The sequence below is a fragment of the Lycorma delicatula genome, chromosome 3 (assembly GCF_047948215.1).
Source record: "Lycorma delicatula isolate Av1 chromosome 3, ASM4794821v1, whole genome shotgun sequence".
Taxonomy (NCBI): Eukaryota; Metazoa; Arthropoda; class Insecta; order Hemiptera; family Fulgoridae; genus Lycorma; species Lycorma delicatula.
This window is the reverse complement of record NC_134457.1, coordinates 211610185-211634870: the sequence shown is the minus strand read 5'-3', so window position 1 is coordinate 211634870 and position 24686 is coordinate 211610185. Positions and strand designations below refer to the sequence as shown.

Sequence of the window (24686 nt, the reverse complement as noted above, 5' to 3'; positions counted from 1 at the left end):
GCTGCAGCAGTTAAGATCGCTGCACTGAGGAAGCGCTAGCGTTCAGTTTGGGGTATTACATCGAAACCTAAACAAAGAAATTGTTTTTTTTTTTAAATATTTCTATTCGATTTTACTAATTTGTTCTCACCCTGTTTCCGGGTTTATATTTATTGATTTTTAAAATTTAAATAACTTACGTAACCGTAATGAAGATCTAAGTATTCTCAGTTTTAAATTCGTTTTTTAAATATTTATATATGGTAATAAAATAAAAACATAAGAAAGAGAAATGATTAAAGTTATAATTAATAATGGTTACCAGCACCATATTAAGAGAAGATAATTATAAAAAAAAAGCAAAAACGAATAAGATTGGTAATTCAGTGGTAGGGTGTATTATTGTTAAATTATAGACGTGTGTGAGGTTGCTTCTATTTTTTGTTATTCATAATATGCTTAATTCAACATTAAAATGTTATTCACAATTAGGGAAAATTACGGTAACTATAACTGTTTGTATTCTCATCAGTGAGATTAACTTTTATTAATTCAAAATTATTTGGCTATCGTAACCTCATTCTGTTTTTTATAGGTTATGTTTTTATGTATATTACATTATCCTTTATTTAAATGTATTTTTGTTCATTTTGGGATTACAGAGAAAAAGCTGTGCCATACAGTTACATTTTTTTAAAGTATGAAGTATAATTTTTAAGTAAAAATGTTGTGCAAAACATTTTTGTGAGTATCTTGTTTTCACATTAGAATTTATGCTTTTTACTTGTGTAAGTACGGTTTTTATTAATGAATTTTGTTCTCTCAATTGTGTATTTTAACTATAAACGAGTTTTACTCTGTATTTATATGATTATTTTTGTTTATCTATGTAATTTGTAATCTTCTATGAGATTACAACAGTAGTCCTTTCATCGTCAATTTTCAAGGAATCAATGTCGGTTACAAGACCACAATTTCTGTAAATAAATTATCAGCTATTTAATACTTGGTAATTTTTGTTCGTTGTCAGCATTTGGTTTTAAAATGAAAAAATTAAATTTAAAGTTTTCAGACCTGTAATACTAGAACTGTTTAGCAGTCTACAATATTGTACCATGACCTGATTCCAAATTCATTGGAGAAAATATAGTGAAACTTAGAGAAGTATTTTGGTTTTTATAAATATATATATATATATAGCCTAAATATATAAATATATATAGCCTACAGGTTGGTAGTGTTACATTGTATGGAAATTTAATTCAAATCTTTTGGTATTTAATAATTGTCCAGTGGTGGCATGCTTTATCATATATTCAATGAATGTACATTCTTCTGATTTATGTTTGTATATTTTTTTCAGAATAATTTTTAAAATGCACTTGCAGGCATCAGTTTCACACTTGTTATAATAAAATTTGCCATTATCATTTTGTTCTACTTTAAACAAAATTTATTACTTTAATTTAGAATGAGTCACTCTTCTTGTTGGTATCTCTTACCTTAAATATCTAAGTTGATCTTAATGAATAGAGTGATTTTGTTTTTTAGTACTTGTTTATCTCACAGCCACTTTTTTTTATGTTAATTTACCAGATTTCTTGAGAAAATGAAGAATAAAATTTAAAGGTGGAAAAAGAACATTTTTTAATGAAAAATAAAAATTACAAAATAACAATAAACACCTCATAAATAGAGTATAAATTCATAAATACCATAATATAAACTCAAAATAAGGTTATGCTATTAACAAAGTGTTTTTAATATGCATATTTAATACTAATTAGATGAGGTTAGCAAGCGAAGCGAGCACAGGTTACGTTAGTACCATGGAGTCAACATGATCTATGCTCGCTAACAAACATATTTTTTGTTTATTACCTTGTAATAATACATTTAATATTTTGTTTTTTGACAAAGATTTGCATAAAAAAAGTGGCATGCAGTAACAAAAAAGTACCTTTTTTTTATTAACTTCAATTCATATAAGTATGTGCAAATTAGCTAAAAATGACTAATCAAGGAAGAAGTCTCATTCCTTAGCTTTCCAGACACCAGTTTATTTGATTGTCATTAGAATCTATACTGGGGATATATTCTCAATTTAGTCTTATTCACTAGTTTTAGCCAACATTCTGGATTCAAATCCTTAGGCTTAGGATTCTTTACCTGTTGCAACATTCATTTTTCAACATCATTGATTATTGTAAGTGTAATTTCATTACACTATGAAACTTCCATTACATTTTCACCAACAAAAGCTTTTATACTTATTTGATGAATTAATCATTTAAAAGAATAAATAATAATTAAATGTATTTTAGTATTCAGTTATTTTGAAATCTGTTGCAGTTTTCTTGTTACTTAAAATTTGATTACATAATGTTTTATTCTGTCCATCATAAGAACAAATACAAATGTTGATGAGTGTGTTTGAATTCTAAATGATTTGTCTCTTTTGTTATGCAGTTAGAGCAACTAAAAAAGCAAATCTTTGCTTCCTAATTAAAGGAAAGTGTAACTTCATTATTTTGTAAGATTATCAAAATGCAGGCATTTTGATAAAGCCTGGTTAAGGGCTTTGTAAAATGCTGAATAATAAAGATTTCTGGAAGATAGGATACTGAGAAAAGAATCTTTTATCGTGTTATATTATTGTATGGTAGGTTAGTATATTTGATCAGTTATATTTGCTCAATCAATATTTTGAAAAATCAAATACACCATATGGATTTAAGGATTTAACAATTACTTGTTAATATAATGTAATATAATTTATAATATTTTCCAATACATTCATTTTAAAATGCATAACCTTATTTTATATAATCCTTTTTTTCAATGTTTGTATAAGCTCAAAACTAGCCACTTGATTTTGGTCATTAATTTAGAATATTAAGCACTCTTAATTCACTTAAATTATTTATATTTTTTTTAATTAATATTAAAAGACAATTGAAATTAATAGAATATTTCACTAAAAACTCTTTCAGAGCTGAGTATCAGCTCTGTCTCACTAAAGTATTTGTTAGCATAAGAGTAAATTTCATTATATGGAAATTAAATCATAGGTAATTCCGTGCAATTATTCCCCCAACCTCAATTTTTACCATATTGCAATATGTTTATGATAGAGGTCAACATGAAGAGGAAACATTTGCCAGAACATTCGTAGATAACGTGAATTAGTAGTTGAAGGTAACGAAAAGGGGAATGACCATGTTCGGTTATGAGATAATGAGAGACGCTGTAATCAGTCTGTCTAGTGATAATCACCTACTGATGTGAATCCTTTTCTTTGTGCTGGTTGTGAGAACTGTATAACTAGTTTTATTATTTTGTCTGAAGACAAAGAGAAATTGGAAAAGGTTCGTTTGATCACAATATTCTGCCATGTTCTAAAACGTGTCCAGATTGTGGGCACTCTATGACTTTAGACAAAAATACAGGTGGCTTTCGATGTTACAATCGGGTAGGAAAAACCAACAGAAAAGGAAGAAGATAAAAGTTAAATGTGATAAATTTGTATTGCAAAATAAATTCACTTATTTTGAAAACTACAATCTAATTAAAAAACTATTTCTCTCTTTGTGGCTTATTGGTGTTTACTTTTACATCCTAGAAATACTATGGTGCTTAATGAGTTAGACTTGTCCCACCACACAGTTATTGACTGGTGAAGTTATTTGAGAGAATTATGTTCGGTTGTAATTTGTGAACAGTCGCAAACAATTGGAAGAATTGGTAAAGTCGTGGAAACTGAATATTAAAGGGAGTTGGGTGTTCGGTGGAGTGGAGCTTGACACGAAGAAATGTTTTTTAGTTCCTGTCCAAATTTGAGGCCACGAGACTTTGTTGTCTATAGTAAAGAAATACATTTTGCCAGGTACAACCATAATAAGTGACTGCTGGTGGAAGTACAACTGTCTTCAGTTTGAAGGTTTTAATCATTTGACTGTTAATCACAGTTACAATTTCATTGACCTGGATACAGGTGCATGAACAGTTGTGGCATGAAGTTACGGAGGAAAATACCTAGATTTGTTAACATGAAGCACCACCTAATTGGACATTTGGCAGAGTTTATGTTTAAGCGGTAGTATTCAGTTTACAAAGAACGCATACATATATGTTTTGTGCTGTAGTTTATGGTTTACAATGACGAAAGTCCATATGCTCAGTATAGCACATCATCAGATACTGATTCTGATACTGCTCTTGACGATCTTTAATGTAAGTAACCCAGTTTTTAATCTGTTGTAAATAGAATAGATAGTTTAGGAGATAACTCTGAGCAATTGCCTTTTTCATTTTCTTCAGCAGCTCATTCATTTTATCTACGAACGTTCTGGCAAATTTTTTCTCTTGTTTTCTCTTCATTTTGACCCTATAATATAACATATTGCAGTATGGGAGAAATTGAGGTTGGGGTTATAATTGCTCAGAATTACCAAATCAAATATTTAATATTGTTCAGAGTGTTATCATGTTTTGTCATATGTTCAGTAAATGTAAGTTCTTCTCATTTATGTTTGTATATTTTTTCAGAATGCTTTTCTAAAATGCACTTGCAGGCATCAGTTTCACAATGGTTTACAAATAAATTTACCATTAGTTCCTATTGTAGTGGAGCAAACAGGTAGAGGAGAGCGTGCGTATGATATCTACTCAAGACTTTTAAAAGAAAGAATCATTTGTTTAATGGGAAATGTGAGTAATATCTTGAAAATAAAGAATTTATAATAAATAAATAAATTATATATATATATTTTTTTTAATTTAAAATGCTTTGAATAAATGTAATTTATTTAATAAATAAAAGTCATTTATATATGTTCACTGTGTAAATAACTAAATATTTTACTTTCCCTAGTAGTTTTTATAAAGTGATTTCCCGTTGCATTCTTTATTTCGATGAATATGCTGATGTGATTCAGCATGTCAATCCACCAAAACGCAGACTCACTCAGCCCTGTGACACTGACACCTTCACTGACAGTTACTGTTTTGTATAATAGCATTACTTTGAGAAAATTCAAATCATATGTGTGCCACTAATAACTCAAATGCTTTAAACGCACTACAGCAGTTCAGAACAAATTATATAAAAGTACAAATCAATATATCATTTTCTGATATGAAATAGTGCATGTATACACTGCTATATCTCAAAGGGAAAATTGTTTATTTAAATTTATGAAAGCATTAAGCTTTCAGTAAAATAATAATATCAGGGCAGACTCATTAAAACCTTACTAATTTAAAATTCAGGAATTTGTTAAAAAATTTGGATAAACAAAACTTTGATTATGGGATTAAATGTGATTAGATTTTGGGAAAGGATCTTTTAATCTGTTAAGAGTTTATTACTTTCTTTGCAGAATAGTCTACTGTACCACATTTATTAAAGATTGAACTGAAAGTACAGTCTTTCAGTACTATAAGAAAGGGTATAGTAATATAATTGCAATCTATATTACCAAATAGACTGATTTTGAATAATTTATTTTTAGAAGAACTTTCTGTATTGGTCTTGTAGAAATTTTTGTCCTAACTATTTTCATACATTCTAAATGATATTTATATTGTTTTTCTGCATTGTTTAAAAATTGTTATTAAGATGCAGATTTCGCACCTTTGTATTTGTGTGAACGACCACTTTTTTATGTAGAGCAGTTTTTTTTTATAGACTTGTGTATTTTTTTTAACATAAAAATATAATTAAAACAGTTTGGAGAAAATAAGAATGGCTTTAAAAATGTACCAAGAAATAAAATAAAAAAATCAGAAAAGCATTATTCCTAACATTTTAGTGTTTTTTTGTCATTTTTATTGTTATACATAACACATTATGTATAATAATAATGGTTAATAAAAGAAAGTATGTATTTCAGAAAAATTATCAGCAATTCTTCTTGAAAATTAATATTAATTAATTACAATGAACACTAGGTACTACAGAGTGAGCAACATAAAACAGCCCATAATGAAATCGCTACCCAACACTATTTATGAAAGACTCTCGCACAACTAGCACGACTAGTGGATGTATATGTTACTACTGATTGTTGCTGCTGTTTGTCAGGTGGTTACATGTCTGTGCAGTATATGTTTTGTTGCAGTGCAGTATTGTGTTTGTGTAAAATGAATTACTCAGTCCAGGAGAGGATAGCTACAGTTGAGGCCTACGTTCGTTCTGGATCATTTGAAGAATCACGCCAAGTATTCATAGAAAAATTTCCGAATGTCTGTATCCCAGCCAAGAGTAGCATACATTACTTAGTTAAAAAAGGCATTCAGCAGGTTCAGTTTTAATTGCAAAACAAAATAGGCAACCTTCCATTAGGACTCCACAGGCCATTACCGATATTGAAAGGAGAATTACTGCCAATCGAAAAAAATCACTATGCAAGTTATCCCAACAATCTGTTGTTAAATACACATCTTGTCATAAAATTCTTCATGAATTAAAATTGAAACCATGCCGCGTTACAACTGAAGGAGACAGACAAACTGAAACAACTTGATTTTTGCAACTGGCTTCTTGAAAACATTGCTGGTGGACAGGTAGACCCAATGTCGTATTTCATGTCAGATGAGCCACAGTTTCATTTATCCAGCCATGTTAATTCACAGAAGATGAATTGAAGGTGAATATTCAACAAGAAATCAATGCAATTGGCAACGCTTTGCATCAGATGACTCAATATGGTCAGTCAAGCACAAAAGTATATCGATGACTGGGGTGGTCATTTTGAACATCTTTTGTAACAATAAGGTAAATAAATGCAACATTTAAATTATGGTTTTTTGTTTTTCTTATTAATCTATCCGTATCATTCATAAAATTATATTCTAACGTAATCTATACCGATTTTGCAGCGGTTACGTTATGGATTCGATTTTATGTTGCTCACCCTGTAGGTACAATATACATTACTTCTATTTCCTAAATATTGCTTTTGATGGTTGATGCAGCAGTTCATTTTTTGTTTTCATTGTCCTTGCTTATTTATTTTTAATCAACTTCCAATTCTTCTTATTCCTTTGCCAGCAGTTTCTTTTCTTTTGCTGTGCCACTGTAAAAAAAAAAAAAAAAAAAAAAAAAAAAGATACAAAGCAGATTTAATCCACTTTTTGGATACAGATGTGTATCTGTTTGCATTCCTACAAACACATCAGCGCCTTCATTTCATTCATTGAATTGAGATTGATGAAAATATTAGTAATAATTTTATTTTTAACATCCTTTCACACACTTGTAAAATCATCTTGTTAAAATTCAAGATTACTTTATTATAATAAAGTAATGTTACTTTAGCACTATTAATTAGATCGCATAATCTATTTAATTTGCTTTTAATTAAATATAAATCTAAAATTTGCAATGTTTTGTGTAATGTAGATATAATTCTTTTTACATAAATCTGTTTACTAATGTACACTTTGGTACAAATAATTTGTGAATATATTGCATTTTTTTTTGCAATGGTTTAATGAGCAACTATTACAGTCTAAGTTCAGGTGCATTCTTTCATTTACCAAATTGTAGGCATATGAAGAGGATGCAATTTCAAGAAAAAATGAACAGATAAGAGATAATAAAAGATGGAAGTTTTTGTTTTATTTTTTGTTGTAAAATTTTAATTGGGGGCTTGGATTGCTGTGCTAGGGTTGGATAAAAAGAACAAGTATAGGATAGTAAGGGTTGAGCACACAGAATGGAAAGAGGGAAAGGTTTATCGAGTTTGTAATAAAAGAATAGAAACACTAGTATTAGATAAATAAAGGTAGAGTTCATTCACTGAAGAAACTGTCAGTACAAATGATAAACTGTTATATGAAGAGAAAAAATATTTAAAAGCTGAAAGGAGAATGCCTGGAGGAACTGTAACAGTAGTAGAAAGTCCTGCTTACCATCTTATCTTACCATAGAATGTCAGGATGAAATATAACATGAAGTAGGTGTAACAATCCCAAAAAGGGAAGTTATATAAACCACAAAAGATATGAAGAATGGAAAAACTTTGGCAATGGATAAATTGCCAAAGTAAGTGATTAAATCACTTAATAAAGAAGGATAATCACTTAATAAACTGTATAATGTTGCCCAAAAAAATCTCTTAAAATGACCTCAGCTAACCCAAAAAATGATGTATTTAGATTGTCAAGATAAAATAAAAATAATTTTGCATTCTAAAAAATAATTACAGAAAAATTGGCAAATTGTTTATTGGTTCAAAAACGGAAAGAAACAAGGATATCATTAGGCTAATAAGCATGAGGTGGTGCTGGTCAGATGTATAAAGAGAGAAGTAGAGGAATAAATGTACATTTTATGATATAAAAAATGCTTTTGACTGTGTAAAATGGAAATATTAGGAAAGTTGTATGACAAACGGAATAAACTAATGGAAATATTAAGAAGCTTTAAGGTTAATCTGGAAAGAAAGAGGATTAATTGAAGTATTGCACCTGAATCAGAAAACTGTAATGAAAATAATTATAGAGTGACTGTTTGACCTAGGGAGAGACATAGTAAGGTAAGAGTGCCATCTATTGTAAGGTAAAAAATATGATAGAAATTGTTCTAGAAAAAGATGAAGGGATCAACATATAAGAAAAGAAAATTAACTGAATAAGGTTCCACCTGGTCACCATTTTACACAGTAAAAAAATTTAACTTTTTTTGGGGAATGAAAGCAAGTTATTTAAGAGATGATTTCACAAGAATTAAACTAATAAAACAATACATATACTTAGACTCTAAAAGTGAAAGCAAATTAAAAACATGAATAGAAATTAATATCTAAGGAAAAATGTAATATAAACAGATGTTATACAGTAAAATTGAGTTTAGGCTTGAAACAGAGCCTTCTGAAGTGTTAAGTTAGAAGTTCATTTTTATTTAGATATGAAACATCAACAGAGAAAAATCTGGCTAAGTATTGCATGATTTTCCCGGCTACACTGGTCAGTTCATGATTACCAAAATAAAATTTAAGCATCAATATTCCCAAATTTAAAAAAAAAAATTTTGATGTTACGTACTTCTTATACTTTGGGAAAATTTAGGAAAAATTTATTTATAAAGTGATCCCAAAACAGATTAATTTAAATTAAAATTGTTTAAAAATATTGAAAATATAAAGTAAAACTTTTATGAAAGTAATGAAAACAATTGCTTCGTAATTTGGATCTGGAATATAATATAGGTGCTAAAGATACTTTAATTTTAATTGCCCTTTAAATTATATTAAAAAAAAGGTACAAACAAGAATTAAGAACCAAAAAACAATACTTACTTTTTAGAGGTGAGGAATAAATTACTCACAAACATTTTTCTAAAAATATTCATATTTAGGTTAAACTTAACAAATTTGCTTAAATAAAGTTTTCACAAAATCTAACACTGTTATATTTTGAAAAGTAACAGATGTTAATTTTCAGCCAGGTTTAATAAAAGTAAGATTGCATTATTGATTAAATGAGTATTTAATAATTTATTTTCTAGTCTGTTATTGTGGAAGGTCTTGTAGTGATTTAATTTCTATATGTGGTTTAGATTTTGGAAATAACTAAATATCTCTATACAATTTGTTTAGAGTTCAAAATTTTGTAAACTTGTGTACTACTACTCTCAAAAAAATTCAAAACAATGGAATCTGTAACTATCAGTCGTTCATCTCCACCCCAGACAGTTAGCATCCTTGTTATTACTCTTGGCTAGAGTGTAGTAAGTCTGATAAAAGGTTCATTCAGAGCAAATGTAAATGTTGTCTATGGTTCTACCATAGACAACTGTATTGAAATCCATCTTGAACATGTTTTGCGATAATTCAACAAATCACAAATGATTGAATACGTGGTTCCAACACTAATATTACACAAACTAACAATTTGGTAACTTTGACTCGTCTGTCTTCATGAATAAGATCATTTATGTGATTTTGCAGAACGGTAGTAAAAAATTTCAACTGGTCTTCCAGAGCGATGGAGATCAGTCACACTTGCTCTGTTTGAATTAAACTGTACCACCCACTTATACACGTTACTGTGGTTAACACGATTCATTATACTGTTTCAACATTCTGGAGTAAATTTCCCCCAGTTTCACACCTTCTGATAGCAAAAATCTTATCACTGAATGTTGCTCTTCCGGCGTACACATTTTAAGCGGACTGACATTCTAAAATTAACAAAAGAGGTTATGTTTAGATTAATTATGATTGAACAGCTGATTAAATGTGTTCCCAAGGTTTGCCCACGTGACCCTCAAAATGTTTATTGTCATCAAATAATTTGTTTTTTCTCTACATCAATTTGTCTCCTTAATTATTGAACATCCCTTGTATTATTGTTATTATTCTTAAAAGTACCTTGTTATTAAATGTTAATTCTATTTTTGTACAAGGTTAATGATGAACTGTGTTCATTAGTCGTTGCGCAGTTATTGTTTTTGCAGTCAGAAAGTAGCAAGAAACCTATTCATATGTATATTAACAGGTTAGTTATTTTTAGCACTAAGCTTAATTTTTTATGCTGTTTGTATTTTAAAAATTATTATAATACATTTTTGTTACAGCTTTCAAATTGTACTTATTTTACTGTTCGTAATGATATACTTAAGTGCTTGTTATTTAAGTTAGCACGCTAATGAAAGATCAAAGTTTTTATTATTTTATACTGAAAAAATTTTATACTGAAGGAGGCTCTTTAATAGGTACATTCCATTCTGTCTTAGATAAAATGATAGCATCTATACTTCTTCAGGTGTTTGAAATAAATGTGTATCAACCTTATAAATTTGTTGCAGTCTATTCTGTTCAGTTGCGGTCATATAATATTCAACATGTGTAGAATGCTGCTGTCTCTGTCTTCTATGTAGAAGATTGTTTTAAGTTAGAATTCTGGTCGGAAGTGGCATCTCTTACATGCCTTAAGATTCATTTCTCATCTTCCTATTAAAAAAAGACAGAACTGTTTTTGGGCATTGAACTTAAATGAATAAAAAAAAAAAATATAATATGTAAATGGATATAACATCTAAAAATAACTGTGTTGTAAATATTGATGTATTTGTATCAGTGGCATAATTAGAAGAAGATCAAATTAAAAATTATCTCTATTTTTGAGTCCTGTAGGAAATTTTTGTGGGATCTACTTGAATAATTCATTATTAACATCCATCATATACTTTTTTTAATGGTAACAACTGCTGTATTATTCTTACTTTGATGTAGTTATGTTCAACTGATAGTCTACATTATTTTGTTATGAATGTCATTAAACCTGATATGCCAAATCTCATTAAAACAACTTAATCTGATCTGGGGTTAAAGATTTCTATTTAAAAAACACAAAATGATAGGTAAAAAATTGTAAACAAACCCAAGCTTCTAGGAACTTTTTGTTGTATATTAATGTTAAGAACACACTATCAAAATATTGGATGCTTGTTTTTATAGACTCTGTACATGAAAGACATTTTTATTATTTAATTGAAATTGTGTTCTATAATTAAATTATTCTCTTTTACCAGTCCTCAATTATGTTAAACAATAATATTCGTCGTCTAAAAACTGTTTATGATGCAACTATAATCAAAGTTCTGTGAGCAGGTGGGCAATAAAATTTCATCAGAAGCTCGTAAAGCAGAAATTGAGGATGAATCTCATATTGGTTTGTTCACCCCAATTTTGAATTGGTTTATTTCTGTGAGTGATGTCAAGAACCAAAAAGAGGTGGGTGATTCAATTCAAAATGGCTGAGCATTATCACCTAGAAAGACATAATCAAAGAATAAATTGGACACATTATTTCACAATTGGCAATCGTAACATCTATTCGTGGTGGCTGCCCCACAAAATTACAGAAAAGGACAAACAATAAAAGGAATATTTTAAACAACTTCTGAAACATTATCATGATGAGGGAGATGATTTTCTGTTAAGTATCGTGACAGGAGTTGATACTTGGGTGATCATTATAGTCCAGTAGAAAAATAGCAGAGTAGAAAAATACTGGCACTATATTTTGCCTCAGTCAAAATTATTCAAAACATAACCCCTCTGAAAGAAAATTTTTCTGTGATTCCAAATATGTGTATGTGACTGACTACTTGGAAGCCTGGTTGGCTGTGAATTATATGGGCCGATAATTTTGCAACATGATATTGCTGGATTACACACATCACGTGCAACTGCTGAGGCTCTTTTGAAGTTGAAATTTGAATGTATTCCATACTCGTGATACTCATATGAGAGATTCAGTGTCCTGTGATTTTCACCTTTTTTTTTAATTAGATAGGCATGTAAAGCAATTCATTTAATCATAGACGATGAACAAGGGGCACAATGAGGCACGGATTAAGAAAAGACTGCATTAAGACTGTCAGCATTCTATTGAATGAGAAGACTGCTGTTCATCTTTGGGAGAAATGTATTGCTGTAATAAACGAAAACGTAAGTTTTTATAGCAAATTAAACATTTTTTTTTATGCCATATTTGTTTCAGCGACTGTGTACTACATTTCAACCTCTCATATAATAAAGAGAAAATGACCAATTACAAGAAAATATTGAGATCAGTAATCCTTCAAATAATCTAATAAAGGTTAGAAATCATCTAAAAGTTCAACTATTGAATATGATTTAAAAATACCACTGAATGTGATAAGTTCAATTTATCTATAAAACTAATATGTCATATTATGTTTTGATATATTCTTAGTCAGCCTTACGAACACAAATTCGTAGGAAAATGAGTATTATACGCTTTGATTTACTTTATTGGATAAAACATCCATCAATAGCTTTGAACATGAAAACAACAAGAAGATACATATCCCTCTTGGTATCAGTTAAATCAAACAGTTAAACTAAAATTAATTTTTAACTGGTGTGACAAATTAACCTGTTCACTACCATAAGAGTCCAATTGAGCTGATGAACAAGATTCTGTCTAAAACTTTTATAAGCCAACTAGCTTAGCTCTTTGTTTTGTACAGTATATTTCTCTTGTTATCCAACAGATTGCTCTTAATTCACTTCTGTGGATTACTGACATTGTAAGATTCTATAGTTATGTTGATTGTTTGCTATTAGGAATGATATTTCATTGAAAATGGAGATTTAGAAAATCTTTAAACTGTTAATGTGCATCATTTATTTGATTATGTTTTCATTTAAATGAAATCTACATTTTATCATACTGTAAAAGGTTTTTTGAATTTTGCATAAGAAGACCAACTTTTCATTATTTTATTTTTTTCCTTTTGCCTTGCTCAAACATACTCAGTCATCAAGATTCTCAAAATAGGCAATGTTACCTGAATATAACAAAAAATATTGCTAACAGTAGATACTGCAATAAAGAAACTTCAACATTCCAACTTGCAGTATCATAACAAACCACACTTCTAACTTACTACACTCAAATGTTTTGACCTTAAATTGAGTGGAACTCAAGAATGACTCGACCAATCTTCAAATTTTCACATGCAAACTTCAGATTCACTACTACAGCATATCTAAATTTCAATGAAATTGATGTAGTAGTTTTGGAGATTTTTATACACACTTAAGCCTCTAAATAAATAAATTATATATAAGGAAACTGCAATTTAATTGAATGGTATCTTTGTACTCAACATAGAAAGAGAATTCATTTTCTCCTTCCACTCCCACCACACAATAGAAAGTAAAAGTGTATTTTTCTTCAAAAAGTTGATAAAAATAGTGTTGCATGCTCTAAAGCAAAACAGGGAATACTTTCCAGGACAATAATATGTATTCAGGCAACCATGGTCTGTATGTTAATTGTCAATGTGTGCATGGTAACATACTTCTTAGACCATTTGAAATTTACAAATATGAATTTGTTTTAGTGTTTATTTTTTCTCTAAATTTATTGTATAATAGTTATAAGAAATAATATTCAAATAATATTTTGTATAACAAAACTGATATTCTATATAAAAAAATGATATAAAAACTGATGTAAAGTTAACATTTTGTTTCCTTAATAATTAGATGAAATTCTCTTTCTTTTCTGCTGGTTCTAATTCAAAATTATTTTTAATTAAAAAAGAAAAAGCAATTAATATCTGAAACTGGTAAGATTATAAGAAAAAATTGGATTCATTAACATGGTCTACTTTCAAAAATTAAATACAGTCTTTGTTTAAAAAAAAAGGAACTTTACATTATTTAGACCTGCAGTGAAAGAGTTAAAAGCCAGTATAATTTTGTTTCAATGTTCTTTTGATAAATGATTTTGATAGATTTTTTGGAGTGGAAATTTCTTTAGAAACAAATATGCCAATAAATGTTTTTTAAGTAGAATTTTATTGGAATTAGGAATTTAAGCAGGAGATTCGGTTAGGAATTTAACAGTTTTGCTATGAACCTGTATATTATTTGTGTATTTAGATATATGAGTATATCATGTTCTGAAAATTAAAATATTTATATATTATAGTCCAGGTGGTAGTGTGACTGCTGGTCTTGGAATTTACGACACTATGCAATACGTGTTGCCTCCAATAGCAACATGGTGTGTGGGACAAGCTTGTTCTATGGCTAGTCTCATTTTGGCTGCTGGAGCTCCTGGTATGCGTCATTCATTGCCTAATGCTCGAATAATGATTCACCAGCCTTCTGGTGGAGTTTCAGTACGTAATTATTTTTAATGTTATCTAAAATTTAATGCAGTGATAATTTCTTGACAAATGGCAATAGGTTAATGACAAATTATGGAATAAGGTGTATTAGATTACAAAGCATACAAAATTAATCTAAAAACTGATTATACTAAATCACTCAAAGTAAATAGCTTTAATAGTAAACTTTAGAATATTTAGGTTATTTAAATACATTGACCTATTCTTAACAGTTAGTTGGTCAAAGTCACTAAAACCGTTCTTGGTTAATATTTTAGTAGAAGCTGTTGTACAATGAAATGTGTGGCAGTTATATAATCATCTTCTGTTAAACAAAAAAAAAAATATGAAGCTTGTTCGTAAAGTAAGGTCCGTTTTGAATTTGTCACATCAATATTTGTTGTAAACAGATGGCACTTGTGTAGCTCAGTTATTTCAATCAACAGTCTGCTGTTAGCAACAATATTTTAGTTATTTTGTTGTTAGTTGTTTACATTTTTCCATTTATAATGAGTGCTGTAGTTTATGATCCTGCCAGATGTAAATTATGAGTTGTAATCTGATCTTTAATACCAAAAAACAATTCTGTGGCTGAAATTCACAGGAAAATTTGTGACATTTATGGGCCGAGTACTATGAGTGCTACAGTAAGACCATGCATTTCAAAGACGAATAAATGTTCATAATAAAGAATGTTGTGGTTGACCGTTGATGATAGATGAATTGATTGAAAAACTTAATGAAAAAATTTGAGAAATTGATGCTTCACCATTAAACAATTGTCTTGTTGTTTTCTCATCTTTGACTTAATAGTATGAAGTTTTGACTGAAAAATTGGGCTATAAAAAGTTATGAGGCAGGTGGATGCCAAAGATGTTAACTGATGACACACACAAGAAAAAATGTCATGTTGCAGTGCATCAGTTTTTGTGGCATTATGAAAATGAAGGTTACGAATTGCTTGATCATATTGTTAATGGAGATGAAAGCTGATTTCTTGCTGAACATCGAGACAAAACTGCAATTAATGTGATGGCAGCACTTATCATCTCCTAGACCAATGAAGTTTAAACAAGAACGTTCGTTAAAGAAGCTTATTGCTACTGTTTTTTTTTGGAACAAAAGGTGTCTTGCTTGTTAAATTTAATCATCATGAAACTACTGTGAATGCTAATTAATACATACATTAAAAAATGCTAGAAGAGATGTAAAAAATAAACAATCTAGTACAGTATCCTGCAGAATTTTGTTTTTCCATGACAATGTCCAGCCATATAAAGAAATCAGACAGTGAGGCAATTGAAAAAATTTTGTAGGAAAATCTTCAATCATCCACCATATAGCTCAGCAATTATTTTATTTTTCTTTAACTTAAACAATGGCTTCGATCATAAAGTTTGACAAAGTACAAATTGAATAATGGTGTTCATGGTTTAAGTTGCTGGTGACAGAAGTGGTTGAAGAGGAAATGAAGAAGATGGTGAAACATTAAGAAAAATATGTTGGAAGGTGATGACAGCTCTATAGAAAAGTATTAAATAAATGTAGTTTTTATGCATAAATAATTAAGTTCATATTTTTCAGTTCTGTTTTTACTTCAAAACAGACTTCTTTAAAAACAGTAATTTTACCATGCAAGAAAACAAAAGCAAATGATTAACAGGAAAAAAGGGAATGTTTAGTTCCCAATAAAATCCACATCTCTAAACTCTCAACCATTTGTCTTCTACGTGGATTGTTTATGGCAAGTTACTTTATTTTTTGAATTTTAAGTTTTTGTTTAGTAATAAGTACAAAATTTTTGTATTGTTCTATTTGATTATTATTTTCTTAATTTTTTATATTGTTATTTTTTATTAATTTCATCATAACTGCTGATGATTATTTTATTTTTCTGTAATCGCAATGTTTGTTTCGTTCTCTATTTTCACTGTATGAAAATGGTCTCACATATACTGTTACTTATTTTTCATTATTTAAAATACATAAATGTGTAATAAAAATAATTTAATTTACAATGAATTTGTAATAATTATCCTGAATTTTATTTATTGAAAATTTTTAGATTTTAAAGAATATGAAATTTTTGTCCAATATTAACTTTTTTTTTTATATGTTCATCACAGCTTGATATTTTTTTCTCATAATGCTAAATTATGCATGTTATGTAGGATATTTGTTTTCAACAGCACTTCATTAAATGCATTTTTTAAACATACCCATTACAACTTTCCTCTGCATTAGATGTTTGTCATTTCATCTATCTGACTATTGCCAATTTTATTGCTGCTTTTACTTGTGTCATTCAAAATATCATATCCTAAATATTCTCTTTTTTATCTAACCATTAAATGTCAGTCGCCAATGAATATAATATTGGTTTATTACATATTTTTATCACCTAACATGAAATCACTGTGCACCATGTAACAGCTAAAATTTTACATCTTTCAGTCATGTATTTCTAAAATAACTCTATTTTATAAAATTTATAAAAAAACCCTAAAATGTATACTATTTTAAGTATTATTTAAAATGTTATAAATGTTTTCTGTGTATGTTTGCATTAAGTACCATTGTCAAGTGAAATAATAGCACAATGATACAGTCAAGTTTTAGAAAGAAAGTAAATTGATCCTGCTAGAACTGAATAATTAATAGGCTAATTAGTTTGTTTATAACTGATGTTTCGCGTTTTTAAAAATGTTGTACCTGATGTTTATAACTTAAATTAGTACATAAGTAGTATAATGTAGATGTATTCATTTATAGTAAAATTTATACTAAACATTACACTAAATACTAAATTTACAACTTAACTTATACTATTTATACTAAATTTAATCTTTATTTACATTAATAAACTATTTTGTTGGTGAATAAAAAAGTTTTATCATTTTTTTTTTCTTATTAAAGGGCCAAGCAACTGATATTCAAATTCAAGCAGAGGAAATAATAAAGATTAAAAAGCAACTTAATAATCTGTATGTAAAACATACCAGTCAACCCCTTTCAAAAATTGGTAAGTTTCTTTTAAATGTGCACTATTAAATTTTATCACTAAAAGATTCTTACAGTTCTGCCATTTTTGATGATGGTATATTTTATAGTTATAATATACTTTATGTAATTAAAATAATGACAAATACTGAAAAAACGCTTTAGTAATTGTTAAAATAATAAAATTAGAATGCCTTACATAAGAAAAAATATTCAAGAATTAAACCGTATGCGATCCAGGGATGTATCAAGCCACAGGTAAATACAAGGTATGGTAAAAGAGACAGAGCTGACTGAGAGCAGCAAGTTAGCAAAGCTGGACTAGATATCTGGAGACTTCAAGAAATATAAAAAACAAACAAAAAAATGTTGTTTTTTGACAAACAAAAAAATGTGGCTTGATCCAGGGATGTATCAAGCCACAGGTAAATACAAGGTATGGTAAAAGAGACAGAGCTGACTGAGAGCAGCAAGTTAGCAAAGCTGGACTAGATATCTGGAGACTTCAAGAAATATAAAAAACAAACAAAAAAATGTTGTTTTATGACAGGTTTTTTATGGGGGGAACTTCTGTAAAATTGTATATCCTAAAATTTTAAATTTATTTTATGATATTACCAGTTGGAATCAATTGATACCGATATTAATATATTGAAGCCGGAATCAGTTGTAACCCACAAATCACTAACGTTCAGCCAGCTAGTTTATAATAAACATAAGGCAAAGCAATCCAATCAGCCATTGAATTATAATTTTTCTGTAAATAAGTGCATCCCATCTCATTCTCTGCTAAATTTGTGTTTATTTGTGCAATCAACTGCTGTATTTTATCTTATAGTAAGATAAAATACAGCAGTTTATTAAACACAAAGCATGAATTGTAACCTTTGAATACTAATTTAAAAAATGAAATATACAATATGCAGAAATTTGTGGAATAAGCTTAGTAAATTATCTAAAAATAAGTATTGTAGCCCAAAAATCAACTAGGTTAGCAGTAATAAGATGACATATGGTGGGTGGTAAGTGAGGAAACAAATGCTTCTATTAAGAAGAGTTTTAAAAGTCTTAATAAACTTAAATTGTGCATATAAATAAGGTTGCTAAGATAAGATAGCAAGAAAAAATAAAAGTTCTTATTTTCTCTTTCCAACATACGAAGTACGTTTATTCTTGTCTCTGTTTTTAGTATTCTTACTATAAAATAACAGCAAATGCATAATTCATAAATATTTTGTGCATTACACAGTTAACTTGTTGAAAAGTAAAAGTAGTGGGATTATTAAAAAGACACAGTCAATCAAATTTAACACTTTCTCATCGAAGTAAATAATAACCTATTCAGGAGTAAACATAGTGTTTCATCTAATTCTAACAACGATGTATTAAGTAAGTTTCAGTTGCTATTGCCTAATTTATAAAAATATTTTATGTATTTTTACTTAATTTTATAATGAAAAGTGCGGTTCAGGGTTATTGGTTTGAAACATCTCTTTCATAAAATTTATACCATAAATACAATTTTACCATTGATGGGTGAAGAAAGTGTTAAGGAACTTCTTGTGGGGCATAAGTATATTGTTTAGCCATATCATTACAGTTCTTGAAGTACAAAACTCTCTTTCTTCCACTTTCCTTGCAACTTTATCCTGTAACCAACAAAACCAAGCTTGTTATTTCATTTTTTACAAACAACCCTCCTTCTTCCTTTCTATTGCCCCAATAAAGTTTACAAATAAATCTGGAATTAATAATATCAGTAGCAGATATTAACCAGTAATGCAATTTTTGAATCTTTAAAAGCACGATCTCACAGTCACAAATAAAACATTTTTATACAAAAAATTATTGTACTTTTTTTTTTAGTGAATTGATTGTTAAGATTGATAGTTAACAATTTATAGTTTAGTTTCCCTTTTAACTTTTATCATTCTATGAAGATGTATCTACATAAATTTATTCTAATGCTTAGAATTTATATGTTTATAATTATACTGGTATGAATAAGTGTAACATTTATAGGTTTAAAACAGAATGTAATTCATAAATCTATAAAAAAAATTAATAGAGAGTATTAGCTGCATTGGGTACAATTTTACAATGTCACAGTTTTACAATATGCTACAGAGGTGGCAATCAGCAGTATTATATGTAGTTGATATATGTTGTTAAATTTAACATCATATAAGCTGTAATTGCACGTAGGTACAGTATGCAAGTGCATAAACTAGGTATCAAGTACAGTTTAACTGCTAATCACTTAAGTTTGATCTTGAATGGAATCTGAAACTATCAAAATAACTGATGATTTATGCCTGGATATTTAATGTTTTACTTAATTGAGGTGTAATACTGAACAGGGATTGTATAAAAAGATAAATTAGAATAAAAATTTTGTTATATTTCTCTAAAATAATTTTTAATGATATCAGTTTTACAAATTTAGTATCGTTGACTACGCTTTAGATTAATTAAAATCTCTGTATTGAAAGGAAAATGCCATTTCTCACAAAAAGGGTATTAATTTGTGTTCTGAACCTTGTTTTAGTCTTTTTTGTGGCCATGAGGTATGTAAAGTATCTTGAGGTACAGTTTGCACAAGTAGCAGCAAGTGTTACTAAATCAGAATACGCCTCTCAGAAATTAATGATGTTTATTGTATAGTCAATTCCTGTAGTTGGTGTCACTTGCAGGACTAAATATCACCAAAATTTTGGTTTGACAATGATATACAATAGTGCATTGGTTCAGTGAAGAAGACATTAGGAAACTAGTTCACAGCATAGTCTACTAATATGTATAATGTGGGATGCTTTTTTTGGCTGTGTCATTTGTGGAATAACTGATGTGTTATATGCTAGAACTGTTGCGGTTATAGTAGTTAACATACATACAATGAAAGTGGATAAAGTTGTATTTTATGTGTGCATTACAAATGAAATTTATTGTATATGTAAATTATTAACTGAATATTAAAAAAATAGTAATAATTCTTTGTTTTATTATATACAATTATTGTTTTATACAATTAATATTAATATACACAATTTCAAATTTTTTTAATAATGTTTAGTATTTTCAATGACTGATAATTGTTTTTATTTTTTCACTTTTCAAAACAATTTCTTTCTAAAATTTGTTTGTATTTTAATAAATTAAATTGACATTATTTTTACATTACATTTTATAAGTTTTTAAAATTTGTATTTTTATAAAAATAAAAAATTGTTTTTGCAGAATCAATAATAGAAAGAGATAAATTTATGTCGCCTCAAGATGCTAAAGAATTTGGATTAATCGATAAAATATTGGATCATCCTCCTAAAATTTCTGATAAACTCGAAGAGGAAGAATCTGCGAAGAAGGCTGCAGCAGCAGCTAAAACTACATAATTTATTAAAAATTTGTATTTGTAAATTTGTTTTTTTAATATTAAAAAAAATCAGTGTTGCTCCTTTTAGATTTTTGATTATGTTATAATATTGGTTTATTTAAAAAATTGTGATAATTTATAGTTAATTTTTCTTACATATAAAATAAATGCAAATTTATAATATTATATATATCTATTTTTTTAAATAAAATTTCAATTGATATATATATATATATATATATATCTATTAATTCTTTTATTGTTGATATTTCTTTGTAAATGAATATTTATAAATTCCTTAATATTGATTTTAGTAACTAAAATAAATAGACATTCTTTAAGGATTTAATATTTTTCAGAGGTTTATCAGTAAGGTATATTTAGTCACTTGATACGCAGAAGGTTTAGCTATTAACTTAACTGCTCAATAATTAGTTTTTCAAATTTTCCTGAAGCAACTAAACTTGAAAAACTAATTATTGAAGACACAAGGAGTGAAACAGCATAGTTAGAAGATAAAATAAAATAATTCAAAATATATTATTTTCTAATTCTTTGAGCATCAGTCTAGATAAATTGTGTTTCTAATTAGAGAGTGATAAAAGTGGATTATTTACATTAATTTAAGTGTCAATAATGTTACAAAATGTAATTTATTAAGTTTTTTTTTGTACCTCTGTAGCCCAGTACATTACATAATACAAGAAATATAAGGTCAATATAGGAGTATAAATTAAATAGATTCGAATATTCAAGTTGTGTATCACAAAGTTCTCTGAGGAATTTGAGAAAGTTCATAAAAATACGTTCTAAAATGTGTCATTTGTGAGTTATGACTAATCAAAGATTTCTCTGGGGTTCAGCTACTCCGATGAAATGAGGTTGTACTAAAATTTTTAGGATGTTAATTAACGGGCAGAATTAGTGATTTCTTATGGTTTTTGAACAGAAAATCAAATAAAATAGGTCTTAGGACACAATGTCTGCAGTAGTTTTTGAGAAATATGAGGTAAAAACCCAGTTTTTTATGATTGACGTGTAAAAAATGAGTAATAAACACGGATAGCATTTTTAAACAAAACTTTTAGAGAATTTAATTCTAAACAAAATGATGTAGGATAAGTTTAATTACACTAAGAATAGTGAGAGAAATTCAGATTTTATTTAGAAACTATACTAGACTAAAGTGAGTTATACGTACCGGTTTATAATAAATGTTCAAATATAAGCCCACCATTTTCAACACATTTCTTGGTATGCTTGTGTACTGCTTTTGTTACTCTTTTTAATTCTTCAAAGCTTTCCTTGTTGCTTAGCCACATTCATAATGCAGATAATTCCTCACAAGAATATATTTTTGTTTTCTGTACAATATTTTTCATCCATCCCCAGATGTAAAAACCTAAAGGTGTTAGATCAGACGATCTTGGTGGCCAGGAATGTGGACCTCCATGACTGATCCATTTCTCAGGAAAATGATGATTTAAGAGAGTGGAAATGATATAAGAGAACTGGGGAGACGTGCCATCATGCTGGGACTATACCTTGCATCTCAGCACTAGAGGAACATCTTCAAACAGCTGCAGCAATTATTCTTCAAGAGATTGCAAGTAGACCTTAACATTTAAGTGACCAGGTAATGGTCCAAACAGCTGATAGTGAAGAAGGCTGTGGGCCTTCTTGCATTGAAGCTAAATTAGTGTTTAAAATTACCTTCTACAGCTTCATGAGAATTACTTTTGACCAGGTATGCTCATTGCGTAAGTTGTGTTGACATCGTCTCTAGTGAAATTTGCCACATTGGTAAACATAATATACTTGCAGAGTTGTCGATTTGTATTCTACCAGTTGCAAAATTCCAAACAAAGTGGACTGTCTCCAGGGTGTAGATGTTGAACTGGCCGTTTGTGATAAGGATACAACTTGTTTTGTTTAAGTGTTCTCCAAACCATCAAATGTGAAATGCTAATCTGCACAAAGACATATGTACTGATACTTGGACTGCGCTGAACTGCATCGATAATTTCATCAATAACAGCATCGTGTTGGACAGATCACATGATACTTGATCGCCGGTATGATACTTGGTAGTGAAACTGTTTCCTAAAGATTGCAAAAAGTCACGTTAATTGTTTTGGGATCTGATATCCATCGATTTGGAAAATGTATTTCATATTCTACTGCAGCAGCTGTCTAGCATATGCAGCAGCATATTCTTCGGTTGTAAATAAGTATGGCATTACTTCAATGGCAAACCGATTATGTTCAAACTAAAATTCACAGAAAACCTTCACTAATGACAGCACAGTTCACTGTACCCAGTATACTTAATGTGCCGTATGGAATAATTTAAACACTAATATAGTGTTGCGTATTGTACATCAGCTGTTATTTTATTGACAATTTTGAAAGATTTTCAAATAATTTACTGTATTTTTTCCATTAATAAAAAATTGTTATCTAAGTTTTATTTATTTTTATTTTAAAGTTGTGTAATTTACTTTTTTTTTTTTTTTTTAATTTTTTAACAAATTTTTTTTTGTTATTACAAATTTCTCACATAACCAAAAAATAATTTGGTTCTTTTTCCATTAAATAAGTACTTTTCTGACAAATGTGGTAAGGGTACATTTTCTAAATAAAATTTAGTTTTTTTCTCTTTGTTTTATTCACCTCATCCTACACCATTTTGTTCAAAATTAAATTCTCTACAAGTTCTGTTAAAAGTTTTACGTGTTTATTACCCATTTAACAAAGTTATTGTATGTCAGTCATAAAAAACCAGGGGTTTTCACCCCAGATTTTTCAAAAACTAATGCAGATATGGTTCTAGAACCTATTTTGTTTGATTTTCAGGTTATAAATCTTTAAAAAAAATCACTATCTTTTGCCCCTTGATTAACGTCCTAAAAATTTTAATACGACCTCATTTCAGCAGGGTAACTGAAACCTATGCAAAATCTTTGACTAGGCATAGCTTGCAAATGAAGCATTTAGGATTTTTTTTTATCTTCACTAGTGGAATAGGTTTTGAAAGTCCTGAGAGAACTTTCTGATATACTCACTAGAAAAAGGGATTCTACTTTATATATTTTTCTCCCTTTTTATATTTTCCATTTGAAATAATTTTTTTTAAAGCTGTATATCGTGAAAGAATTACATTTTTTCATGAATAGAAATGTTATTGGTTTTAAAATATTGGTAAATTATGATTGGATTCATTAAAAATTACTTGACTGGGTTTGAATTTTTGAGTCAGTATAGCATTTTTCACATGCTGTAAAATATCCTCACCTGTAAGGTTTAAGCATATGTGGGGATTATTAACAATATTAATAAAGTTAGCTTTTGATGGATATAAAAAAATAATTTTTTTAAAAGAAATTATGGTTAAGCAAAATAAAATGACAGTAAATTTCTGTTAAAAGAGAAAAAATATCTTTTATATATTCATGTAACACTTAATGTAATATTATGCTCATTATAAATTAATATTGTTATTAAATGAAGCAGTAAAACATTAATAACAAAACTGATTATTATATTTTAGTCAGCAAACTATCTCTAGAAAAATTTTTATAAATCCGTTAAAATCTTTGGATATAAAAAAGTCTCACAAAAAAATATAAATAAGATCATTATACATCCCACTTATACAAATAAAGAAAAAAG

The 24686-nt window shown here is 28.4% G+C and overlaps 1 protein-coding gene across 1 annotated transcript; it reads left to right on the top strand.

Annotated features, from left to right (window-relative positions):
- The first annotated feature begins 275 nt into the window (after positions 1 to 275).
- ClpP (Caseinolytic protease proteolytic subunit) lies at positions 276 to 21193 on the top strand. The gene is made up of 6 exons (XM_075359079.1): positions 276 to 482; positions 4528 to 4689; positions 10394 to 10485; positions 14461 to 14653; positions 17558 to 17663; positions 20879 to 21193. Exons 1-6 carry the CDS (start codon positions 435 to 437, stop codon positions 21031 to 21033), a joined length of 756 nt encoding a protein of 251 aa, XP_075215194.1. The 5' UTR covers positions 276 to 434; the 3' UTR covers positions 21034 to 21193.
- The last annotated feature ends 3493 nt before the right edge of the window (positions 21194 to 24686 follow it).

Excerpts from the sequence above, each read along its gene's own strand:
- ClpP (XM_075359079.1), top strand. The coding sequence starts at position 435 with ATGCTTAATTCAACATTAAAATGTTATTCACAATTAGGGAAAATTACG. Across the intron at positions 14,654-17,557 it reads AGCCTTCTGGTGGAGTTTCA|GGCCAAGCAACTGATATTCA; the intron begins GTACGTAATTAT and ends TTCTTATTAAAG. Across the intron at positions 17,664-20,878 it reads TCAACCCCTTTCAAAAATTG|AATCAATAATAGAAAGAGAT; the intron begins GTAAGTTTCTTT and ends TTGTTTTTGCAG.